The following is a 26,191-nucleotide window of genomic DNA, read 5'->3' on the forward strand; positions in this document are numbered from 1 at the left end:
CGGCACTATCACCAACATAGCATGATCAAATTAGGAATCGATGAGGATTTGTGGACTCCTTTTGATAATCTTGGGTTGAGTACTTTTGTCACTCAGAGCTACCGGACTGACCTCGAGCCTACTTAGGAGTTCTTGGCTTCCTTGAGTACTACTCTGGTGGGTGACAAAGACTATGAGATCAACTTCCAACTCTTCAATAAGGCTCATGTCATGTCCTTGCCGAGTTCAATGTGGCCTTAGATTTCAACCCGAATGCGAATTTACTCTTTTCCGACCAAGAGCATGAGCATTTGGAGGGATTCTCCCAAAATGCCTTTTAGAAAGCCATCCAGGGGAGAATGGCGCTTGATACTCTCTAGCAACCGAAATATTTCAACCTTGTTTGAGAGTGCTCCATCAATTATTAGGGTACTCGGTGTTCCCGAAGCAAGACTTGGGAAAGTTGTCGTTCCCGGAGTTGCGGGCTTTGTGGTTAGCAACTAAGGAGGAGTATCGAGGTCGGTTGAACTTGGGGCGGATATTTTTGAAAAGTTGCACGGATATGAGGGGCAGCCAGTTGGGTGATATACCTTGTGGTAGTATGATCACAAGGATAGCTACAAGGGTGTGAGAGGTTTCTTCTTTCTTGCACACCGGTGGGGGATCTTAACACCCTCTATCTCGAATCGATCAACTAAAGCAAGTGTATTTCTTGGCAAGAAATGATGATGATGAGGTGTTCGATTGCCTTTGTAAGAGCTCTCATTAGTGTTATCTTCCGAACCCCTATCTTACCTCTCTTCACCGGGTAGCCCCAAATGTTTGGTTTGTGCCCTCTAGTAACCACATCCCCAGGGAGGATTAAGACATGGAGGATGTTCTAAATGAAGAGTAGCAAATATAACAAAATCATCAACAACATCAATAACAGCAAGGTGCACAAGGAGCGCCTCAACAACCTCGACAACATCAATATGCTAACCCCGACATGGAGGCATTGAGTGCCCAATTGGCGGGCATGCAAATCCGCATGGACGGGATGTATGACCAAGACTTCGAGGCGATCTACTCCAAATGAGAGGCATATCCGAGATGCAACAAGGTATGCTTCTCCAACAACTTTACGATGCGAGTGTGAACCGGGTAGAGATCACTCCCCCGGTTAACTACCCGTATTTCCCTCCTCAACTCGGTCTCGTACCGTCACGAATAGGTGATGGGTTACCTACTTACCCATATTAGCCGGGACCCTATACCGAGATTAGATCATTTCCGGATTAGTAACTATGATTACCATCTACCGGTGGGAGCGACTATTGGGGTGATCCCAACTATCCCTATGTCGACCACAACCATCCTCTACCACTAGCATTGCCCCGAGCAATTCACTCCCTTGGTCCCTTGGCAACAAGATAACTTTAGGGGCTACACCGAGGGATGGGATCCTTATGGTCCCCCATTCGGCTTTTCATACGATAGGGACGATGGCAATGATGATGTCGGGCCTAGTGGTAGCTAGTTTCCCCTTTTCTTTGTGTTTTTACCTCCGAACCTTTATCTTATGTTATTTGTGTTGTATTGATGGGATGTTGAGATGTATTTTTGGCTAGCTTGGGGGGACACTAGTCTAATGGTTAGTCTCGGTGGCCATTTCTCTTTGTTGTTGTTGGATTTCATGATTTTGGTGCCTTATGGTGTATGTTTCCTTGGTCATTTTTTATGATGTCGAGAGATGTTGTTTGCATGATAATTTCATGTTTTATCTTATTGGATATCTTTTGTTGTTGATTTTGATAATGATGATGATCTTCCCATGATGAGATGGTGATTTTTGCTCCCGTTCATCCAAATCCCTAAATCCAAAACCCTTGAATCCAAATCCCTCTAATCCAAATGATTTTGTTTTCTTGTATAGTTGTTTTTGTTCTTTTAGGAAGAGTAGTTGATTTTGTTAAGTTTCCTTGATTTTGTAGGTTAGTCTGTTTTGATTCTTGTTCTTTTCATTTCTTTGATTTTCTTTTGTTTTAAGGTTACTAACCGTTTTCTTTGTATATAGTTCTTTTTCTCTTTTATTTTCTCATCCAGTTTTACAAATTCATGCTATGCTTGTGGAGGTTCATTAAAATCTTTTTTTTTTTACCACGCTTTTCTTTGCTAGCGTTGGATCCCCGGTGAGATCGTTCTTATTTCCCTCTTTTCTTTATTTTCTTTAATTGGTTGCATAGAATAGGATTAGTTTAGAAAGAGTGGAATGGTTCGAGGATGTTTGCTTTGCAATACCAAGGGTGTTTGGGGTCATTGGCGTTGTTGTCGAATGACCACTTGTTTAACGATTGGGATTTATATGATATGCATGCATCTTTGCACTTTCTTTCTCTTCTCCTTTCTTTCCTTTTCTACTTTTCATTCTCGTTTCTTTCTTCTCATAAAAAAATGATTTTGAGGCTTTCTTTTAGTTTTCTTTTCACGGTATGCTTTTGTTATGGACATAATATCATCCGAACTTTTGCATTTGAATGAATGGTTTCCTATGTGGTATCGGTATGCACGGTTTGAGAGTATCTTAGTTGATTCTAGGATAGAGTATGCTAAGGTAGCGTCTTTAGAACTTTTTGGGCCTTGTAGCCGAATTTTATTTGTTTTTGAAAATTTGCAATTGCTCCCTTTTGGTGAATTTGAAACTTAAAGTGAGTTATTGCTACAACTATGTGAGGATTAATTCTTTTCAAACCTTCTATATATCTTGCATGAGTGGCACATGGATCCTTGGCAATTGTATGCTTTATCTAGAATTTAACTTTCATCTCCCGACATCGCGACCGAGCCATTTAAGAAGGACAAAGGCATCTTTTCGGGGTGGTAATTTTTACTTCTAGGATAGTTTTCTTTTCTTTGTTTTGGGTTTTCATTTGCCTACTTACTAACCATTTGAGCCATATACCCTTCTTTTCAAGCCACATCTTTAGATCTTGAGCCTTTTGTTTAATTTTTGTTCCCATCATTGGTTTTTGTGAAACATTTGGTCTCTTATATTGGAGTTTTGGTGGATGAAATGGATTGTTTGGTTCTTATCTTCTAAGCAAGTTTGTGTTGAAAATATTTTGTGAATAAAAAGCAAATGCAAAAGTTGAAAAAACCGTCCACAGTTAAAAGAGGCGAGGACAATGAATAAAGTGAAAAACTGGAAAAAAAAAAAAAAAAGTGAAAAAGCAAAGCACATTCAAAAGCTTTGGCAAAAATTGAAAAAAGAGAAAGATGAAAAATTCAAAATTATATATATATTATTTTAATGTAAGTTTCTTTCTCCCTATTTTAAACATTAAGGACAATGCTTTGTTCAAGCTTAGGGAGAAGCGTTCTTACGCTTTTTGTACATATGTTTGTGATTCTTGTCTTTGAATAAGCTTGGGGGTGTGGTGATTTTGTTTGGTGATTACTTGATTTGGGTGTTGAGGATTGATCACCCTTGGCTTCACAATTTAGGGATACCACCAAATTTCAAATTTTAGCCTACCCTAACCCTTCTCGCCTTTACATTACAACCCCTTCCAAGACCTTTAGACCTTTATGGTTGAGTCACTAGTCGGTGGAGGGAGATGTAGGTCAGGCTTATAGAGCGGTATGCAATGGTTGAGACGTCGAGTAGCCTCAAATCCCTTTCTTTTTCCGTCGAGATGCTTGCTAAAAGTGGATTTGAGGCTAATTGGGAAAATGTGCTAAAATGTTTTAAGATGAAAGTGAATTGCGTTTCATTAGTTCTTTATGCTTAGCATATCCTATGCTTCAATCAACCCTAGATATCTTGGAACGTGCATACCATCATTGTGTAGAAAACTGTTTATTCACTTGCATTAGGTCATTTGTAAAAGTCCGTTTCATTAGCTACTTGCTTAAATTCTTGGCTTTTTTATTTTTCTTTCTTCTAATGATTTTGCCTCATTTTACTTCTAAGAGTTATGGGTTAATTTCTTAGGAAACCCTTACGAGAGCATCACTCGTCCTCTAGAGCGATCTAGAGGTTTAAATGGCTTGTCTTTACTTGCTAAAATTGACCGTGATTCCTACGAAAGTGAGTCTTAGTGTATATTCATGTCTCTTTCTTTCTTTTTCCTTGTTTGAATAAAGTCTTTCATCCTATTTCTTCGTGCTTGGTTTTTGCTCGAGGACGAGCAAAAATTTAGCTTAGGGGAGTTTGATGAGTGTCATTTATGGCACTCATTTAGCATCTTTTAGGATGATTTGACATGGTTTTGGTATCTCTTTTACTTCCTTTTCTCTAGTTTTGCTTACATTTTCTTTACTTTGCTTTTTCCTCGGATGCTTTCTTATTTTCTTGCTTTTCTAGTGTATTTTTCATTTTCTTCTTTATTTGTTTGATCTTCTTTGTTTATAGGAAGTTGGCAATGTTCGAGAGCCTCAAGTGTGTCTTCCTCGGATTTTTCAAGCCAAAAGAGATGTCTCGTTTCTCCATTTGAAGCCCAAGAGCAAAGGAGTTAATGTTCATCAAAGTTGCACCCTCATGCCATGTGGGCATGAAGGAGTGGTGTCGAACGCACCTAGAGTGCTCAAACTTACGGCTTATAGCATCATGGCTCATCCGGAGCTCACGAGGACAAGCTCGACCACACAAGGGGAGTTCCCCTTCTCTAACAACGCGGGCGCGCGCGAGAGAGGAGCGGGCGCGCGCGAGAGAGGAGCGGCCGCCCAGGCTGCTGCGCGGCCGCGCCTCCTTCCTCTCCCTGATTCGTACCCTTTTTGTAGCGGTCACGCATTCAAGTGAGGGGCCGCGCTCTTTGAGATCCTTTTTGAACGTCTAACTAACTTCCTTATAGTTAGTTTTACTATATATAGATTTTCCTTTATTTTTCTAGGGAGTAGAATTAGAATTGAATTAGAATTAGATTTTTATAGAGAGAAACTCTTGATTTTGTGGTATTGTTCTTAGATTCTAGAGAGGGTTGCTTGGTATTTGATGATGATGCTATTGAGATCTTCATTCCTCTTTGATATTAATCAAAGTTTTGTAAGAATTTTTTACTCTTCAATGCAATTTGATGTTTGATTCTGTTATATTGTTGAATTTCTGTTGTTTAGCTTGAATTTGATTGTTGAAGTTGAATTACAATGTTGATGATTAGATTGATGATTTCTTTTGTTATGCATTTCAATTTCACCATGATTAATGAGTAGTTGATTTGCTAGGGAATGTGGTGAATCATGTTTTGGTGATAATCTAATGCTAATTTGGGGTTTTTGATTGAATTGTTGATGAGATTTGGTTAATGAAACTTGTGCATGTTCTTGGTTTGAAAAGGAGTAGCTAACCTTTAGGATCATGCTAGATTGCATAATAGCCTTCAATGACACGAACAATTGATTTGAGTGCTATTATTATCGTTTGATCTTGATTTGTGATTTTCCTATTGAAGTCATTTCTAGAGAAATCTAGCTTGACCCTAGGAAATAGCCTATTAAGTGACTTTGATTGCTTGTTCCATTTTCCCTCGCATCGCTTTGTTAATTAAATCCTCCCGAATTAGCAAGATTGTTAGCAATGCATGTGCATCCTAAGTTCCCTAGTGTTTCGATATTGAATTCTATTTGATTTTGCTTGATTGATTTGATTTCCAATAGTGTGACCAACCCACTCTTTAGCCTTCGGAATAGCTTAGCATCGACCTTAGCACTCCCTCCTTCCCTTGGGATTCGACCTAGACTTACCCTATACCCCGGGTTGGTTTAGCTTTATAAATATTATTGTTTTGACTGGGAATTCTAGCCCCCAACGACCTAGATTTACCCCTTGTCACTTATCTGAAGAGAATGTGAGGGAGAAGAGAGTGTAATAGAATAGAGAGAGAAGTAGATTAGATTCAATGTAATTGATATTATGATTTTCAATTACGACTTGATTAGCTTAAATAAGCCAGATGATTACACTAAGCCTCCTCTTTTCTATCAAAGATTCCTTTTTAACAAATTCATCAAACGACAAAAAAAAGGAAACACGGCTTACCAAAGTTAATCAACTTAACCAAATTAACTAACTTCCCCTTTATCAGATAATTTACAATTTATGGGAAGTTAATTCCCTTATCTAATTCCTAGGAAATAGGTTTAATTAGTTTGCTAAATATTAAGCAAATCAAAAAACCTGGGAATTTTGAATGACCTAAGATTATAGGAAGACCTACGTATCTTAATTCCTACATTATGTAGGACTTCCAAATTCCTTAGGAATTTCAACTTCCTCCATTTTAAACTGTTTGGGCACAACATAGCACAATTGTATTCCTAGGAATTTTGAGTGCCTATGGGAAGTTGGTCCAACCAAACAATACCTAAGAGTATTAAGTAATAGGGGTAAAATATAATCTTCATGTTTTTGGGTAATCTCTAAAATATTGTATGACAATTCTTCTAGGGTTCTACTCAGAAAATTAAAAATTGGAAATTACTTATGGTTTCCATATTTTTGTTTATAATAATAAATAAATAAAAAAGAATTCATGCTAGAAAGATATTTACATAGAATTTGCTAGTAGCTATTAAAAGTCAGAAAAGATATAAACATAGAATTTGCTAGTTGCTACTCCCCTCTTATCCTTCTGTCACCCCAGAAACAATAGATGCATGAAACCACTAGGAACTCTACTAAAATAAAGATAATACAACCCACATATATAGGGAGTAACAAGAAATATAGCCGAGGTTAAAGGTGAGTTATAGGAAGAGACGACAACGCTTTTTATACAACTGCATACCTCAATTTCAAGATTCCATTGTGTGGAACCCAGCAATTTAGCAAGATTGGCATTTGCAGTCTGCAATTTTTATCAAAGTAGTCAGGACTAATGGTTCAGGCACATCAAAAGGAGGCATTAATGATATAAGATGTGAAATGCAAGAAAGAGAAAAAAAAAAAAAAAAAAAAAAAAAAATTAACAAGGCAAATTATAGAAGACTACAGCTCACCAAATAGATCGCAATTTGGAGGAATTCTTTTACCATTTTTTATTAGAAGTTTAGCCAGTGTAAAATAACACACCCCCCCCCCCCCCCCGCGATCCTTCTGTCTCCCAGAACTTTTAATGCATCTTGAGGCAAGACTTCATGAAATCCTTAAAATCATGACTTTTGAGAAATTTATGTGTGCGTTTGTTCATTTTCAATTTACTCTAATCACAATAAATAATTTTCGGATTTCTACATTAAAATCTAGACCATAAACTTGGGCTAATTGTATCATTAGTGAGTTACACCAATAGACAGCAGTAAGTTGTAGGTCCTCAAGCACAAATTCTCTTTTGACACAATTATTTCATAATAGAAAAACAAGAGAGAGAATGAGGAAGGGAGAAAAAGCACGAGAGGGACATAGGAAAAAGAAAAGGACATTTGTATCACCTCCAATTTGGCCAATTGAGCTAGGACCTCCATCCTTGTATGATTGTGCTTCTGCTTCTCCACTTCAGTAGCTTCCATCATTTCCATCGTCATTGCCTGAAGTTCTGAAGCCTGACATTATAAAAGGTTTAGAAATATCAGAGATGTTTAATCTTTATAAGTTTTTAACCAACAGTACAAACACAATATATAGAAGTAAACTACAAATTATTCTTAAACCAAATTTCTCACTGTCTAGTACAAGCCTGCAGCAATCAACACACTAAAAAAGATGCATCAATATGGTCAATACTAGGATGCTCAGACTCGTATTATCCATAATCGAGGACCCAGGGATATGTTTTAGAGGTGTCCAAATTTTGGATTTGGACTCGTGAACATGGGTTATTAATTAAAAAACTACATATACCCATTTAGAGAGATTTAGGGTCAAATGAGAAGATTTATAAAATGAGAAAGATAAGAAGGATTATGTATGCATATTTTGTGAATTGAATGTGCTTATTTTCTAAACTAAATGTGCAAACTTTTTTTACTCAAGCACATTGTGCATATAATTTGAACATAATATGCACATTTTACATAAAATTGCGGAAATAAAAAGGTGCACATTATATATATAAGATTCACTTTTGTGCAGATTTTTACAGCTAAATGCGCATATATCTTAAACAAAATGGGCAGCTTTTCCATCAAGAGTATATTATTGGAACAGGTTTTGCATATATCAACATTAGAAAACTAACAATTTAGTTCGAAATTGAAATATGCACATTAAGCTCATAAAATATGCATATTTATACAATAAAGTTGCACATTCAACCTTTGAGTCCTTCTCATTTTAATAATCTTCAGCAATTACTTCTAAAAATGTGATTCTAGGTGAGGAAATAAAGTACTTTAATAAAACAAAATTAAAAACCAATAAAAAAAAAAGTCAAATGAAAGGTTGAAAAAATACTTCTTGGGAAATGCAAGCTTTATTGCCCAAAAAAAATCAAAAATCCTTAACAAATTAGGAAGTGCAGAAGACTAAGTAAAAGAACCCATTAGAGAGGTCGTCATCAGGTGTCTGAAGGTATTAGATGCCCGAAAAGTGCCCCACCTGGTCGATCAAACGAATGTCAAAAAAGCCATAATGTCTTAATTTTAGTTTTTGAGTATCTCAACTCCAATTTCAGATCTAGGGTCGTATTCACGTGTTGACACAGGTAACGACTAGGGGTAATGGCAATTTTCAAGCATCACAAGGTCAAAATCCAAGAGCTTGAACTTCTAATATACAAGTTTTTCTGGAGAAATCTTCCAAGTGGAATCCGAAACAGATCTATACTTAAACACCACACCAAGAAGAAGAGAAAAAGTGAAAACTAAATAGATAAATAGAAAAACAGACAAATTGTCCAAGAGAAGGAAATGTTCCAAAGAATGGCAGTGTTCCCATGAGTAAAAACAGTGGTGCATGTCTGTATGATTTCAGAATGAGCTTACGTTAATAACTTCAGCCCATCATCCTATCTCTGTTACGCCATTCTGCATCATCAACACCAATTCCAATTATCTTCCGGATTGGGAAATAAGTTCTGTAAATGTGGTAAATAGACTGGCAGAGCCCGAGTCACATGCATGTTTTCTGCTGGTTGGAAATAAAACAAATATTTTATATTGAAAAGACAAAGTGTTTTTCGCATGTAAACCATTCACATTCAGTGGCCATCATTTCTCTTATAATCTTAATGCTCATTGTCTAACATAAAGGTTCTAAAGTAGCAGAGAATTTTCCATCTATTCTATGTGTTAGTACCATGGACTCGAGTATAAGTCCCAAAGCTCACAATTGGTATTTGGTAAGTAAAGTTTAATTCAAGTAGTTGGCACTCTTTCACTCCATGTACATATCAAAACTCCCTGAGTGAATTTCCAAGGAACAAAAGATGTATAAACATCTACTTCTAATCAATTCAAAAGCCAATACTAATTAGAGAGCAATATGGTCCGCCATACAGCCCACACCAAAACTACAAGCAATAATTAAATTTGAGCATGAAACAACGCATTAAAACATCAAAATCTAGCCACAAAAAAAAATAATAAAAAAAATAAAATAAAAATATTGAGAAGTGATTCTAAGTTCTAACCTCTTGTGCTGCTTGATTTGCTTGCTCCTCGAGTATCTTCTCAAGGCTTTGCTTCTCTCCCTCCAATCGAGCCACTATATTTTCCTGTTCCTTAATGGCCTCTGAAGCTTTTGCAGCAGCTTTTGCAGCCAAAATTTGTCTTCGTCTCTCCATCCTTTCCTCCCGCTCTTGTTCAGCCCCTGAGTCAGACGTCGAACATGAATCTGAATCCGACTCATGATTGCCAGCAGACTGAGAGACACTTTTGAAACCCCTGATACCAGTTTTCGGAATGCCTTCATCACTGCAATTCATTTCGAAAGTAGTTCTACCAATTCTTTCATCATCACAAACAGCTATTTTCCCTTCATCAGACATCAGAACAGACACATTCTCGCTATTCCCAATAGTCGGGGAATCAACCTTAACCATGGACTCGTCATAGCCTAATGACCCACCCCCTTCCCCATACCCATTCCCATTCCCATTCCCATTCCCATCCCCAGTTATATTTCTTTCACGCTCTACTTCATCATAGCCTTCCACCTTTTTCAATCTCAAGCTCGGTTCCGATCCCTCAACAATCTTCCTAGATCCCATGCCCGAACCGCCTCCCACTCCAAGAACACCACTTCCTTTCTCACCATTCCCATCACCTTCTTTCCTCACTGTTTTCCCCACTACTTTACCATTACCCTTACCCTTCAATCCCATAATTCCAGCCTTTACCCCATCTTTCCGTGCCCCACTAGAGCGATTCGCCTTAGTGACAACGTGTTGTTTCGGGGTATTAAGAAGTTCAGTCCAATCACTATCATTAAGAGAAGAGTTGGGTTTTTTTCCCAACATCCTTCTTCAAATTCAGCTTGCTTACCTTACTAATTTCATCACTACTTGATTTAACTTCACCATGATTAACAGAATCATTGTATAATTTTTCCAAATTTTCATTATCCTCAGATGTTTTCTTCTTCAATTGATCTCGCAAAGGAACAATACCACTAGATTTTTGTGACGTAATTGCATCTAAACCATCAGATTGCTTACTCTCCTCTTTACGAAGTGATTCAGCAGCTTGTTGGTCAATCTAGACCCAAGAACAAATAAAATTATAAAGGAAAAAATGAAATTAATTGCCATTGTTAACAATTTGACAGAAATTAAGTTGCGAAAGGGGAGGAGTGAGAGGGAGAACCTGTTGAAGGAGATTTTCAGCAACCTTGAGCTTGGAAGAGATCCAACCAGCCATGCTTCTTCGTAAACACCTAACACGGTTTACTGCAAAAATTGGAATCGGGAGAATTGATCATTTGATTCATTTCTCAAATCTGTTGGCTAACCGTGCCTATTTAGTTAAGGAGTATTCATTACGCATATTTTTCAGGTTCTTCATAAGTAGAATGTGTTCGTGCTAATATACGGGTTATAATTAATAATAAGATTTTAAAAAAAAATAAAATGTACATAAATATAGTCATAAAGATAGTTTTTAATAAAACAAAAAAAAAAAGGTAACAACAAAAATCACAAAAAAAAAAAAAAAAAAAAAAAAGTCTTTGAATGAATCTAAGTCTTCAATTTGATTGTTAGTGCATCTCTCGTTTTAAGTAGTAGAATTCTATTTCGGGAACATGTAGTATGAAAGTGAATGTATTCATCAGACGTTCACTCAGATACTCATAGGCTGCAAATTCCTGATCATAAGGAACATATTTAGTCATTATGCATGTGTGTATTTCCTTAATATATGATTAAACGGTATACTTACATTATTTGTCATTGCTTGAATACTTGATATTGGACAGCCGATAATCATCTCAGCATATTGGCCAAAGAGTACAACAGATAATGTATTTGTAGCGTCACCAACTTTTACATTGATTCTATATCTGTTATTATTGATATGATAAAATTAGGTATAATGATGTGAAAAGCATGATATAATTATATAGTTATGAATATAAAGTATAAAGTGGGACTACCTTGGCCTACTATTGGAAGGGTCACACTTCACGCACATATCAGCTCTCCTTGAGTGTCGAGCACATGATTCATACCAAATAGGCATAGAAGAATCAATGGATAACACTTTTGCTAGTACTCGAAAGTATATTACCTAAAAAAAACATCAAATATTAGATACATCATGTGTAAGAAAATGTCAAATAAATAATGGTTGGTATTAATACATTATGAGCAGCTGAAAACTGATTTAACTTGATTCTTTTAGCATTGAACACCATTTCCATTTGAGAGATATTGTTAGCTAAAATTTGACTCCAGCTGATATGTTTTTGGACATATCCATCATCTGCATACCTATATGAGTTATATAAATTTAAATTAGTATGCAACATAAGCTTACATTGTTGATTATGAAGTTTTTAGGCTTACCATCCATGTAGATCATCAGTTTCATCAATATCAGGATCAATAAAAAGCCTGGTACGTCCAACAGTCGAAAGACATGCACCTATTGGAATGTCAGTAAAAGTATTCAAAGCAAAGATAATAAAGTTAATGATACCATAGCCTTTTATGGTTATCTTATTTAATAAAAAAATACTTTACCATAGTAGGAGCCAACTGATACCATGGATGCACCCAACACATGATCCTGATCAAGCTCATGGAATAAGAAACGACCTTGATTATGAGCAAACCCTTCCCATAAATTTATCCTCATTGTTTCCATCCTGTAAATCAAAATATGTGTTTGGATTTTATTTTTTTTATTAAAAAAAAACTTAACATTGCAAAAGTTGTTATAATTACATAAACATATTGTAAATTGTGTAACACGCTCTTACTTTATGTTGTAGAGTAACACATCTCTTTTGAATTGTTGTCTCCTGAGACTCTATATGATTCAGACACATATATAACCAATCCAATAACATCTGTGTACATTCATCATCAAGAAAAAAAATTATATGACCATTAGAACTCATAAATAATTTTGAAAATGCAATAAATATTCATATTATGGATTTTTATTACTATAAGACACATACCGATGAGAGGAGAATTGGGCATGTGAAGGTACTGTGGAATGTGGCAAAATTCTATAAACCTGAAATTGTACCTTGGGATATCATCACAATCATCAAGAACTTTTGTTATCATGGTAATACTACCAAATTTCAATCTCATTTGGTTATTGGCATATTTGTAAGATGTATCCGGAGGCATAAGCTCTAGCTGAGCAATCGAATAAACATTTCCTTGTTTCAAAATCTCTTTATATTTATCAATATCGGTATTGAATAATGTGACTTGAATTTCGTCCCCCTAGAAATTGGAAATTCATACATAAGTGTTAAATAAATGAATATATCGGAAAAAGAAATCAAGAACTAAGTAAAAATATAGTTCAAATAAACCTCTGAGTCAATGAATACTATATTCCATGAACGATGGACGTAATTTGGACCTCTAGCTCTAGCTTGTTCATTGACCATCCATAATAAACGCACTCTCATATTCACTTTGAATGAAGTAGGGGTAATACAACAACATGGTGTGTATCTTGTATCCATTTCCTGCATTTTAACATCATTGAAGTGGGCATTAAAAATAATTTACATAATATATCATTATCGATCCAACCTCGTACGTGTATAAAGGTTATATAATTAGTATAGATAGTGAAATAAACCTTTAATAAAGTAAAAGAGAAGCATTAACATGACAAAGAGAATTAAAAAAAATAATAAAAAAAAAGTATAGCTCTGAAAATTAAACTAAAACAAACATTGCTAAGAGTTACTAAATAAATGTTATAACACAACTACATACATAGCTAATTTACACTGTTTAATACTTCCTTATACACAATATTTTTAGTTAAACTATTGGAAACATCCTTCTTATGTTGTAGTAAGATTTTTAGCCCGGAAGGAGATGTAACTCGTGACATTGCAACATATAATTGGCCATGACTAAACACAGGCCTATGGAGAAAAATGCCAACTTTGCTCAACGTTTGTCCTTGGCTTTTATTTATTGTCATGGCAAAAGCTAATTTTAATGGAAATTGCCTTCTTTTAAGAGGAAGATCTATCTTCTTGTTAGAAGGCGTTAAATCAATTCTTGGAATAAGTACTGATTCCGTAGCTCTTGGACCAGTGATCACTTGTGCTTTAATCACCCTATTACCCAACTTCTTGATAATAAGGCGTGTTCCATTGCACAACCCTATGGATTGGTTCATATTTCGCATCAATATTACCGGAGCACCAACCTTCAACTCTAAGCAATGATTAGGAAGACCCGACAAATTTAATGAGTTCAATAATTCCATAGGCTCCATGTTATCAAGGAACCCACCATCTCCTGTATGACCCAAAGAATCCGAACTATAATATCTCTGCACATTTCCTGGTAGCATTGATAAAATTTTCGAATTTAACTCATCGACATCATTGTTTGTTGGTGCTAGAATCCCGCGATCCTTGAGGTACTCCCAATCCGTGTAATTTGAAGGCAAGTTGGGGTAGACAAAGTTAATGAGATTTTGCAAACCATGTTCATCATCGGTTATCAAAAAATCATGTGGAATTTTAATCCAATTTGGTTCCCCTTCCTCTATAATGGGCACTCCTACTATATCTCCTTCTCCAACTTTTATTATCCAATCAGCAAATTCTCGAATTTGCTCAAGGGTATCGGAGGGAACTTCACTTCGACATAAGCGCATGTTTATCCTTAGGCACATAACTTGGCACTCTCTCCAAAAGGATGCTCGATGCAAGGTAGCCGCAACAATAGATTCTCGTCTTTTATCTGGCACTACATGAAGTATCTGTCTAAAGTCTCCACCAAGAATAACCAATTTACCTCCGAAAACTCTATTGTCATTACAAATGTCCTTGAAATGTCGATCTCCCGCCTCGAATGCTAATCGATGGGTCATTACAGCCTCATCCCATATAATTAATGATGCTTCACGGATCAAATCAGCACGGGTTGAGTCTTTTTTGAAGTTACAAACCGAATGTTGATCAGGGGATCGAAAGGAATCTTGAAAGTTGAATGTGCAGTTTTACCCCCAGGCAATAATAAAGTAGCAATTCCCGATGAAGCCACGGAGAGCACAATCTTTCTTTCTGATCTGAATTTTGCAATCAGAGTGTTCAAGAGGTATGTCTTTCCTGTCCCACAACTACCGTAGACAAAAAACAGCCCACCTACATCTCGAGAATGTGCATCGAGTATTGCAGCGTATACTCTATATTGATCCATGTTTAACCCTCTAACTAAGGTATCAAATCTATTGGCCTCATCATGTGTAGCATAATCAAGTTCATCTCTTATCAACCGATTTAAGGCAGTGTGTGATATCTCTGAAGAAGGTTGTGGCATGTCAGGGAAATCTGTCAATGACTTTCCAAGTTTATTCAAGATATGCTCAATCTCTTGTAATCCTTGATTCTACATCTCTTCAGGTGTTAATCATAAATTAGGGTTTCTAGTTTGATGTTGCATCATTCTCTCAAGGTCATCAGTAAGTCCACCCCAATGTTGTTCCCACAACTGTTTTGGATCACTTACTTCTGAAAACATCAATATGGCGCAAAACATATTTCTCAACTGTGAACCCGATGCCCAGGTAGATGCTTCTGACAAAGTTGCATGCCACTCATTATCGTCGTCAAGTAACCTTATGGCATGACAGGCGGATCTGAAGGTAGGGTGGATGAAACCATTAACAGTTTGTATATCTTCATAAGATTTTGCTCTACAAACCTTAGTTAAAAGCAACCGTAAGTAATAACGTCCCCCCGAATTTGGATGAACAAAAGGCAATCTACCAATGCAAGGTCTATCAATCTGTTGTGTCCACCTTCTTAAAGAACGATCCCATTTGAATCCCGCTGGAAAATTTTGGTAAGTATATTAATTTGCTTCTGCAAAATCCTTGTTAGCTTGAAACCACATAGTTAACATGGTTTGTTGCAATCTCGGTTGTTCAAGGGTTGTATGCAGATCATCATTATCATTCAAAACCACAAATTGTTCACCAGGTAGATGAAACTAAAGTAGTTCCGTTGAAGGATATTGATGTTGCAAATCAAACTCAAATATTCTCCAGCATGCTTCAATGGAAGATACATACCGACAGTCTAAGTATTGTTGTATCTCATCCACCCTACTTGCTTGTCGTACCTCTTGGCTGCGTCGTGTGTCTGTATTGTTTTCAATGACAAATGTTGCTCGATCTTGACCTTTAGTAACATACTTGTATAAATACTTCACCACACTTCTCGCACCAACACGCTCAACATTTATGTGTGCATTGTACTTAACACATAAATCTCTGTTGTATGGTACCACCCAACGATTATCAACCTCCCTTCCATTAACAATGATAGGCTTTCTATTTTGCCTACGTCTATACTGCACAAAGCCATTTTCATCAAAGGTGGTTTCTGCACAAAATTTCTTCGGGAAATGCTTTAAACACTTTCCATCTATTAAACATGGCCCACATGGTCCATGGAGCATGTTCTTGGTAACTGTTTCATATGTCAAAGGATCTCTATCCTTGTCAGGGATTTTCGCAGAGATAATTACATCGATATCCTCTGGACACTTAGGCTTATCTTCAGGAGCCAATGTTATGAGAATATGCGCATGTGGTAGTCCTCGCTTTTGAAATTCAATGACATAAAAATCTATATCATGAAATATAACACATGTTAATTAACGTAATATGTCAAGAAATATAGTAAGATTGTATAATTAAACCACAAAACTCACCAGTAATGACTTTCCCAAACTTCCGTTAATCCTTCAAATCGTGAAGCATTTCTTTGAATTTGATCTTGAAAACACGCGCTACAATGTTTGGTCTATCTTCATTGCGGCGATTTCCACATATAGATATCTCATTTACAATCTGAGGCCAGTTTGGATTGCAAGTGAAAGTTATAAATAAATCAGGTGGACCCAAAACACGGACAACTGCTATAGCATCTTGATAAAGATGGGCCATATAACGAGGGCTTCGTGTGAAGGATGATGGCAATATGAATTTTCGGCCTAAATCAATAGCATTCACATCTCCAGTCGTGATTGCATCTTGGAGTCCACTGTATAAATCAGAGCGAAGCCTACCTTGATTTTTCCTTATAAAAAGCAATCGATATTGTTCCATTGCAGCATATGCATCAACATTAAATTGTTGCAGTAACTGGCCAGCATCTATCAAGGTGTCACATTCTTCTTCCCTATTATGTATCCTAAATGCATAGAATTGCCTCATTGTCACAGTATTTCGACTGGTACTTGTATCGGACACCTTAGGTATCCCAGCTCTCCATCCATCAGTACCATAAGGGAACAATAGTGGGTATTGAAAAGGCATATAACTTGGATGAGTTTCATCAATCCTTTTTAATCCACCATCTACTTTTTGTAATATGATATCCCGATTACCTATGTCATTAGTTCCATCACCTACCATCAATGCCGCCACTTCACTTGCGGTTGGTTGGATATATTGTCTGCCTTCTCTTGCGCAAATAAGCTTTATTCTCAAATCTTGATGCTCACCTTGATCGCGCAACATACTTCTGGCATTTCTGAATACTGCGACATAAGGATTGATATCATCAAGCATTGTTTGTAGTCCTTGTAAAATTGTTGGATATAGGGAAGAAGCCTCTGCACCCCCCATGTAACGTAGTCGGTTAGATGTTTCATTTTCAGTGTCATAAATGTACAATTGTGCAAACTTTGGCCCAGTTCCAGGCTCAGGGAGTAAAGTTCCAATTCGATGGTAATTGCTACCACTTATACGATAGACATAGGGGCCTCTACCATCATTCACGGTGTTATCTATCCGATCGCCCATAGAGGTGAAAGCTAACACAGAGTTAAAAGCTCTAATATTGCTTCGAAATTGCTGACATGGAAAAACTGAATGTAGAAATGACGGTGTTAAAGGTAAAAGCGGCAATATAACTTGCCCACTTTGACAGCAGTGATTGAACCTTGGGTGTGTTTTATTGCTACTCTTTACCCTTTCTTCTATCCACATAAGGGCCTTGCAATTAGGAAACACAACCGTTCTAGGTCCAAACTCCCAACGTCTATCAAACTCATCTTTACGACATCGATGAGTCACTTCTACATACAAATAATTTATTTTAGAGAATATAAATTAACAATGTTGATATCAATAATGTGTGTGGTTAAGTAGCTTGGCAAGGTGGTAACCTATCCTTCCGACAATTTGCTCAGCAGGTCTAGCATCATTGTCTATCCCCTTATTAGGTGAGCTTTCTGGAATGAAAGTTTTTAAGAATTTAATAGAATCCTTCATGCAAGGTATTAGTACTATTAAAGTAAATATTAATGGTTCTTATAATTAAGTACCATTCATATTGATCTCATTAGCAAATTGCTCCACTTCACGTGTCACATCGTGATATTGATGTGCAGATCGACGTAATTGCAACCCATCATTTAGTGAGCTTTCTAGAATGAAAGTTTTTAAAAATTTAATAGAATCCTTTTTGCAAGGTATTAGTACTATAAAGTAAATATTAATAGTTCTTATAATTAAGTACCATTCATATTGATCTCATTAGGAAATTGATCCACTAATTCACGTGTCACATCGTGATATTGATGTGTAGATCGACGTAATTGCATCATTAATAGTCGCAAGGATCGTGGTTCTTTATCCAATAAGTAACGACGATGCTTGAAAATATGATCTTCATGGTTTGTAGTGCGTTTGAATAGTAACCTTCGCCTAACAGCTAATCTAGCATGTTTGTGTTGCAAATTCTCTCTGAATCGATAAATACTTGTACGTATGTCCATTCTAATCTAGTAATTATACAATAATCAAGAGATAAATATATAAGAATCGATATTATAGTTTGAACAAACATTAATTAATATAAGTAAGTTGTAACAATTTACAATGTTATAATCCTAGTAGTGGCAAATTAATAGCATGTCCCTCTAGCATGGGATAAATTCCTCATTTTACCTAAATATACATGATCATTCACATTACCAAAATTAAAGTACAATAAATTGTTCATACCTGTAGAGGGTAGAAATTTAAGATAAAGGGGGAACACAGTCAACGGAGTGTTATATAAACTGTTAAAAAATGGAACAATAAAAAAAAATGAATGAACGATCTCCAACACCAACTCAATTTCATTTAAAAAAATTGTCAAACCTATTATTGAATTCTACGTTACATGTATGAAATAGTAGTAGAATCGTGGTTTATTATTGCTAATTTTTTTTTTTGTGTTTTTTTTTTTTGAGGGAATTATTGCTAATCCTCAATTAAGGATAAATGTTGTTGTAGACTTGTATAAGAAGGTTGTTCATATAATTGTCTGTATTGTTTGATTTTGTAGAGTGTGTTTCTGCAAAATTAGTAAACTTCAGAGTAGTAAATTAAATGTCTTGCTTGCCATGATTAGTTTCACATAATCTGAGGAAAAATTAATACATTTGACTTTAGGCGGCAAAAATGAGGAAATTATATATATATATTAAAAAAAGATAAATTAAGCCACCTTATTTGTACGGGAGAAGTTTAATATTTACGTACGTAGAAAAAAAAACCATGAATATTAAAAATTACTATACCACCTTGTTTTTAGGGGAGAAGTTAGATATTTACATACGTAAAAAAAAAAAAAACTATTAAAGAGATAATTAAATTAAAACCAACCACCTAGTTACAAATGGTGTAGCAATTTCTTGTATCAATTCTCTTTCGTAGTGAGTAGGGGATTAGATAACATAATAGATTTTTTTTTTGGTTGAAAGAGATAAATTAAACCTTTATACAATATAAGAAATTTATTCTCGTGCTATAATAAGTATTAGATAGGAAGTCAGTTTCCAATAAAGTTTAATTTGTAATGCATTCGTAAAATTTATATGGTAATAAAAAAATACAATCAAATAAACAGTATTAGATTTACCATAATTATCCTACTATATAATAAACTTGAGCAAATAATCCAATATCTAGGTACTACAAACCTTCTTTCTCTCAAGCTTTTCGGCCGAAAGAGGTACACTCGAATCCTGCAAATTACCAATTCAATAAATCAATAATTCAAATCTCAGTAAGTACTTTGCAACTAAAACAAAGATTGCCATTCATTACTTGCTTCCAACATCCAAGAGCACTATAAATGACATTCTAAAGACCTTAAAACTGAAATACCCAAACCACTTCATCCGTTTCCTTCTTTATGGTGGAGTTCTAATTTAATCAAATAATCTCTCCACAAACCAATCAAAAAACCCCATGTTGACCAAATTTCCCAACAAACTCACATCCATTTACGTTAAATTAAGCACAAAAGATAATCTTTTAATCAAAAACTCTAATATCTATACAAAAGAAATTCACAAAAATAAAGGGTTTAATCTTTACCTCAATTTAATCTTCCAATAATATACAGAACCTCAAAGTGAGCAATTTTATAAATCATAACCAATGTATTAAAGAAGTAAAATAGGAGTGAAAAAGTATTCAAAAAATATCCTAATTCCTTAATGACGGTGTAACCTTAATGATCAAATTTCCTTAATGATCAAATTTCCTTAATGATTATAATTCCTCAATGATCAAATTTCGTTAGTTAATCTTTTATATAATTCCTTAATGATATTTACGTACCAAAAAAAAAAAAAAACAATCAACAAAGAGAGAATAGAATTATGAATAAAGAGTTTAATCTTTACCTCAATTCAATCTGTCGTAGTGAGTAGGATTATCTATCTCTGATTGAAACCCCAAACAATAACGTACTCTCTATCAGATTTGTGCTGCTCTTTTTTTTTTTTTCTTTTTTTTTGTACTGTGTGTGTGAAATGAGTATTGCAAAGTATAGTAGTAATACAAATAATCCATACTCTTTTGTAGTGTGTGCAAATATGGAGTAGTGTGGTGGAGTGTGGGTAACTGCCTACCATGATTTGTGTGTTTTATTTTTTATTTTATTTTTTTGAAATTCAAATATGTATATGTAGAGTAGGCAGTTTAGAGGAAATAAGGAAAATCAGGCGGGAGTGAATGAGAGTGTAGGATTGGGGATTTGGGGCACTCTCGTAAAAAACTACTTTTAAATTATATAAAAGATTACAATAACTAAAGTGTACCATGGGATATATGTAGTATATATATTATGAGAAAAAAAAGTAGAAGCGAAAGTTATTAAAGGGTGATTATTATTTTGTTTTGGTTTTTTTTTTTAATAGAGGGCTAGATTTTAATTGAGTGATATGGGTAGTTATGAGTAACAACGGTGGTTATTGGTTATTTTTTTCAAAAAAAAAAAAATAAAAAAAAAATAAAAAAATAAAAAATAGGATGACTAGAATTTCAGGGATGGGAATTTAGAGTACTGTGAATGAAAGTTGGAAAAAAACTCTTAAATTATATATTAGATTTCATTTTACATTCGTTTTATTATAATAAAATGATTTTTAAAAATGATTATATTTCTTTTTTGTAAAAAAAGAAAAAAAATAAAAATGTTACTTTCGGAATATATATATATATATATATATATATATATATATATATATATATATATATATATATATATATATATATATATATATATATATATATATATATATATATATATATATATATATATATATATATATATATATATATATATATATATATATATATATGGGATCATGTGAGAACCTAAGCATAAAATAGGAACTAGGAACTAATCTGGTGCGTTGATCGTCCTTTATCCAATGGCTGACATCCCACCCGCATTTTTCATTTTAGTAATGGTATTTTTGTAATTTTTCCACTTTGAATGACCTCCTTTCTTTCTCTCTCTCTTCCTTTCTTTTTTTCTCTCTCGTCGCGTCCTCATTTTCTCTCTCTAACATCGAGCTCTCTGCCACTACTAAGTTCTTCGATTTAGCGAATTTTTTGCTCAGATTTTTTGATTTTGATCTTCAATTATATCGTATTCTTCAGTTTTTTCATTCATTGAGGTAATTTTGTAATTATATTTGTATTTTGTTTGTTTATTTTGATTGTATTGTTTATTTTTGAGCTGAGTTTTTTTGATTTAGGGTTTTTTTTATTGTAATTTTTCTTAATTTTTGCTTATTAATTGTTCTCTGAATTATTCTATACAATTTAGTGTTTGATTTTGGGTTTTATTTTTACGATATTGGTTTTTAATTCCTATTTTATGGTTTTACACTTACGGATTCAATGTAGTTGTTTTCTGCGTGCATATAGTTGGTATATTGCTTGCTGTCATTAATTTAGTAATATAATTCGTTGTTGTTTTAAATTTACTTTTTGCTTTCAGTCATTAACTTTTCATTATTAGTTTTATTTAATTTTTATAACTTCATTTTTTTAGTTTCTTCAAGTTTTATAATTTTTATATTATTATTTACTTTATGCTTTGAGGCATCTACTTTTTAGTATATCTCTAATAGTTTTTATTAGTATATTTTTAAAAAATATTGTTTACTTTTAGTTATAGTTTATTTACTTTTATTTACTGTTTATTTACTTTTTCCTTCTATTCATTTACTTTTCAGGAACATGTTTGAAAGCGTAGAGCATATTTTTTTAAAATTATTGTTTACTTTTAGTTATAGTTTATTTACTTTTATTTATTGTTTATTTACTTTTTCCTTCTATTCATTTACTTTTCAGGAACATATCTGAAAGCATAGAACATTGTTCTTCTTCTGTCACTACTGAAGATAACAATGTAAGAATTTTTAAAACACCCACTCAACCTTTGCTTCCTAAAATATATTATAATTCTAGAGGTGATAAAGAGTATATGCCATGTTGTTCTTCTGAAAACAAACCTTTTGTTGGAATGATATTTGATACCCTTCAAGATGGTATTGCCTTTTATTAAAAATATGCTAATGAGTGTGGATTTAAAGTCCGTTCTAGTACTACTAAATCACAAAAGAATAAGAACGATCCTACTGGTAAAGGAGTTACTATAATTAAATATTTATTATGTAGCAAAGAAGGGTATGTGACAAATAACAAGAAACCTGTTAACAAGTTGAAGGTGCTTGTTTAAAGAGAAAGACTGTGAAGAGAGTTGGTTGTCCTGCTAAAATAAAATTTAGGTTTTGTACTGGTGGGAAGTATATGTTGTATTGTTTTTATTAATCTCATTCTCACCCTTTTTCTACACCTATTACTAGGCAGGTTACTAAAAATGAAGTTGGTTTAAATTTTGCTCATAAGAAGTTTATTTTTGACAAATCAAAGTTAAATATAGGGGTTGTTATGTCTTATAGGATCATGAACTTTGTGGTGGGTTTCAAAATGTCAGGGGCAGTAAAAATGGTTTCAAAAATTTTTCTAGGGAGTTGAAAGTTTATATCTCTAATGCTGATGGTGCAATGTTTGTTCAGAACCTTGAACAAAAAGTGAAAACCAGTAAAGGGGGTTATTATTTTGATTACTGTGTTGATGAAAGTAGGCATTTGACCCGTGTCTTTTGGGCTGATACTATTGGTAGAAGAGATTATCAATTATTTGGGGACTCTTTATCTTTTGATTCTACCTATGATACAAATAAATATTCATTGGTTTTCTGTCCTTTTACTGGTGTTGATAATCACAAGAGATGTGTTACATTTTGTGTTGCTCTATTATCTAAAGAAGACATAGATTCTTTTGTGTGTCTATTTCAAAATTTTTTGAAGTGTATGGGAAGAGAACCCTCTTGTATTATCAATGATCAAGATCCTGCAATGGGTATTGCCATAGAAAAGGTTTTTACCAAGACTAAACATAGGCTATGTATGTGGCACATAATGAGGAAGGTACCTGAAAAGGTTGGAACTGCTTTTTGTAATGAAACTAATTTCCTGAAAAAGCTAAGTGTAGTAGTTTGGGATAGAGAGATTGATCCTCATGTATTTGTTGATGGCTAGAATAGTGTTATGGAGGAGTTTAACCTTGTTGATCATGAGTGGTTTGCATACATGTTCAAGATTAAACATCTTTGGATTCCTGCATATTTTAGGGACTTATTTATGGGTGGGTTACTGCGTTCTACATCTAGGTCTGAAGGTGAAAATAGTTTCTTTTGCAATTTTACAAACCCTCATGTGACCTGTGTTGAATTCTTTGTCCGTTATGAAACTGTTCTTGATGCTCAAAGGCATGAACATGATGAGTTGTACAGGATTAATAAACTTGAGCCTCAATAGGTTACTAATTTACATTTGGAAAAGCATGCTGCTGTTGTTTATACTCGTTTCATATTTTATGATTTTCATGAAGAATGCCAGGGATCCTGTTTTTCATGTGGTGTTGAAAGTTGTAGTTCTCTGTATGGAGATGGTGTGGAGTTTTCTATTATTGTTGATCATGAGAAAAGGAAAAATTTTGATGTAAATTTTGACCTGGCAACATATGGGTCAAGTTGTACTTGTAGAATGTTTGAGAGTCAAGGTGTTTTATGTAGACACATTTTGTTTGTTATGAAAGGCAAATGTATACGTGAAATTCCTGATGCTTATATCTTGAATCGTTGGAGAAAAGATGTTATGAAGAAAGCTTCTGTCATAGATGTTGCTCTAGATGATGCTTCTAAGTATGATAAGAATAAGCAACTGGTTAGTGATGTATGGTCCAAGATTTTCAATTGTGTGAGTTTAACTGACCAATCTGAGGATGATTTATCTGAGCTTATTAGGACATTATCTTCATTTGAGGAGAAGATGATATCAAAGAATAATCCTGAAAATGCACCTAGTTCAAAAGAGGTGAAAGATGCTGATATTCAAGTTTTGGTTGGGTCAAATGAAGTTGATGTAAATGTCTTGCCTCCAAATCAGTGTCTTAATAAAGGTTCTGCCAGAAGTTCAAAGAGGTTGAAGAGTGCAAAAGAAATAGCTAGTGAAGAAAAATCTTAAAAAGGCAGAAATTGTAGAGCTTGTGGGCAATCTAGTGTTTCCCATGACAGTAGAAACTGTCCAAACAAGTAGTCTTTCAGGTATTTTACTTTTAAGTGTGTTCCATTTACTTTAAACTTCTATTTATTTACTTTAACAGTAACTTCATTTACTTTTTATTTTGCAGGTGTTATTATACTTGGTATTTTTTTTATTTGGTATTTTACCTCTTTACGTTTTCTATTTACTTTAAGTTGTAATTTATTTACTTTACATTTTAATTTATTTACTTTAATTTGTGACAAATAACTGATGTTTTTTTTTGGTGCAGTTATTTTCATACTTGGAAATTTAAAGATGTTTTGGAAGATCAAGATCAAGATTTAATGAACAAATATTTTTTATTATTTTTTTATTATTGTAATATTTTTACATTTACTATAAGTAATTGTACTACAGAACTTTAGTTTAGTTTGTTTACTTTTAGTTATTATACTTTAACTTTATGAAATATTTCATTTACGTTTATCATATTTTATATCATATGAATTATTTGATTTATATAATGTTCTTACTTACAAAATTAAAGATAATTTCTTGTATTATTCCCTTTGTCCTAGAATACTTGTTACCATATCCATTTTTTGTTCTAAAATACTTGTCATATTTTCGTGGAACCCGAGTTGACAAGAGTATTTGATACCTATTTTGAACTTGAATTGACGTGTAAATGACCCGACCCAAATGTAACCCATATATTATTGACTTGGTGATTTCAACTTGATTATTACCCGTAAAATTATTGACTTGAACCAAATTTGACTAAAATTCTAGAATGAGTTAATTTTCTAACCATTAATTATTGACTTTATTTGAATGTAATTTGACCGGTTATTAAACTCACCTAAACTTGTACCAAATCTAATAAGATGTAAGGCCGGTTGTAATTCGATCAACATAGGCCAAATGTTAGTGAGGAAAATGAAGTAGGAGACTTGACCCATCCCCAGTTTGGTGTATGATCACATTCGAGTTGGTAGAACACTTCAGGTCAAACACTTCGGATCATGTTCGGGTTGGTTAAACACTTTGGGTCAAACTCTTTGGGTCAAATTCGAGTTGGTCAACTTCAGGTCAGGTGACTTCGGGTGTTTGGTCAACATTAGGTCAACTCCATTTTCGAGTTGGGTATGGGTTAGGTTAAGTTAATTTCGAGTTTTGGGTCATTTTTTGTGTTAATGATTTTGGGTCAATTTTGGGTCATGCGTCGGGTCATTTGGGTTGGGTCAACGATTTTGACTTGAATACTTTTTCCCATTTCTTCCTTTACTTTATATCCATTTTCTATTAATTTAATAGTATTTTTTTGTACTTTAAAATTGAACACCTTATTTCATAATTTTTTTTAATACTTTTTTCCTTTTACTTTAAACATAGTATTATTTACTTTAACATTATTTTCATTTACTTATAATCGAATAACATTTTTTTGACTTTAATACTTTTTCTCATCTCCACCTCTACTTTTGATTCATTTTTTATTTCTTTAAAAGTATTTTTCTCTACTTTATAATCGAACACCACATTTCAGAAAGATTTTTTTAAAAACTTTTTTCATTTACTTTAAACACATTGTTATTTACTTTAACACTATTTACATTTACTTTTATATCTACCATCATTTTTGAGAAAGAACAATCCTAGTAATTTAACTTAGATATATAATATGTATTCTTTTTTTTAACACAAACTGAAAATATTATATT

The 26,191-nt window shown here is 34.0% G+C and overlaps 5 protein-coding genes and 1 long non-coding RNA gene across 6 annotated transcripts in view; 2 read left to right on the plus strand and 4 right to left on the minus strand.

The window, feature by feature from the left end:
* LOC110735286 (golgin candidate 2-like) overlaps window positions 1-11,005 on the minus strand; it is a 49,968-nt gene extending 38,963 nt beyond the window's left edge. The window contains 5 exon segments of the mRNA XM_021915463.1: window positions 6,744-6,803; window positions 7,387-7,497; window positions 9,525-10,346; window positions 10,348-10,590; window positions 10,699-11,005. Of these exon segments, the coding sequence (XP_021771155.1) occupies window positions 6,744-6,803; window positions 7,387-7,497; window positions 9,525-10,346; window positions 10,348-10,590; window positions 10,699-10,752 (1,290 nt within the window). The 5' untranslated portion in view covers window positions 10,753-11,005.
* Window positions 11,006-11,089: 84 nt separating this feature from the next.
* LOC110735316 (replication protein A 70 kDa DNA-binding subunit B-like) lies at window positions 11,090-12,189 on the minus strand. Its single transcript, XM_021915489.1, has 6 exons — window positions 12,075-12,189; window positions 11,898-11,976; window positions 11,693-11,822; window positions 11,486-11,619; window positions 11,272-11,392; window positions 11,090-11,197 (listed from the first exon to the last, which is right to left on the minus strand). Exons 1-6 carry the CDS (start codon window positions 12,187-12,189, stop codon window positions 11,090-11,092), a joined length of 687 nt encoding a protein of 228 aa, XP_021771181.1.
* Window positions 12,190-14,456: 2,267 nt separating this feature from the next.
* LOC110735317 lies at window positions 14,457-18,338 on the minus strand. Its single transcript, XM_021915490.1, has 7 exons — window positions 18,080-18,338; window positions 17,886-17,987; window positions 17,727-17,792; window positions 16,341-17,636; window positions 15,622-16,180; window positions 15,057-15,186; window positions 14,457-14,936 (listed from the first exon to the last, which is right to left on the minus strand). Exons 1-7 carry the CDS (start codon window positions 18,336-18,338, stop codon window positions 14,457-14,459), a joined length of 2,892 nt encoding a protein of 963 aa, XP_021771182.1.
* Window positions 18,339-18,771: 433 nt separating this feature from the next.
* On the minus strand, window positions 18,772-20,337 carry LOC110735263. The gene is made up of 2 exons (XR_002514037.1): window positions 20,244-20,337; window positions 18,772-19,577 (listed from the first exon to the last, which is right to left on the minus strand). It is a non-coding gene; the product is annotated as an uncharacterized LOC110735263 (long non-coding RNA).
* A 938-nt stretch (window positions 20,338-21,275) lies between these two features.
* Window positions 21,276-23,459, plus strand: LOC110735318 (protein FAR1-RELATED SEQUENCE 5-like). The gene is made up of 4 exons (XM_021915491.1): window positions 21,276-21,314; window positions 21,508-21,524; window positions 22,207-22,264; window positions 22,818-23,459. The coding sequence occupies exons 1-4, from the start codon at window positions 21,276-21,278 to the stop codon at window positions 23,457-23,459; spliced, it is 756 nt and encodes a 251-aa protein (XP_021771183.1).
* Window positions 23,460-23,468: 9 nt separating this feature from the next.
* Window positions 23,469-24,446, plus strand: LOC110735319 (protein FAR-RED IMPAIRED RESPONSE 1-like). Its single transcript, XM_021915492.1, has 2 exons — window positions 23,469-23,707; window positions 23,855-24,446. The coding sequence occupies exons 1-2, from the start codon at window positions 23,469-23,471 to the stop codon at window positions 24,444-24,446; spliced, it is 831 nt and encodes a 276-aa protein (XP_021771184.1).
* The last annotated feature ends 1,745 nt before the right edge of the window (window positions 24,447-26,191 follow it).

Source organism: Chenopodium quinoa, unplaced genomic scaffold, assembly GCF_001683475.1.
Source record: "Chenopodium quinoa cultivar QQ74 unplaced genomic scaffold, ASM168347v1, whole genome shotgun sequence".
Classification (NCBI taxonomy): domain Eukaryota; kingdom Viridiplantae; phylum Streptophyta; class Magnoliopsida; order Caryophyllales; family Amaranthaceae; genus Chenopodium; species Chenopodium quinoa.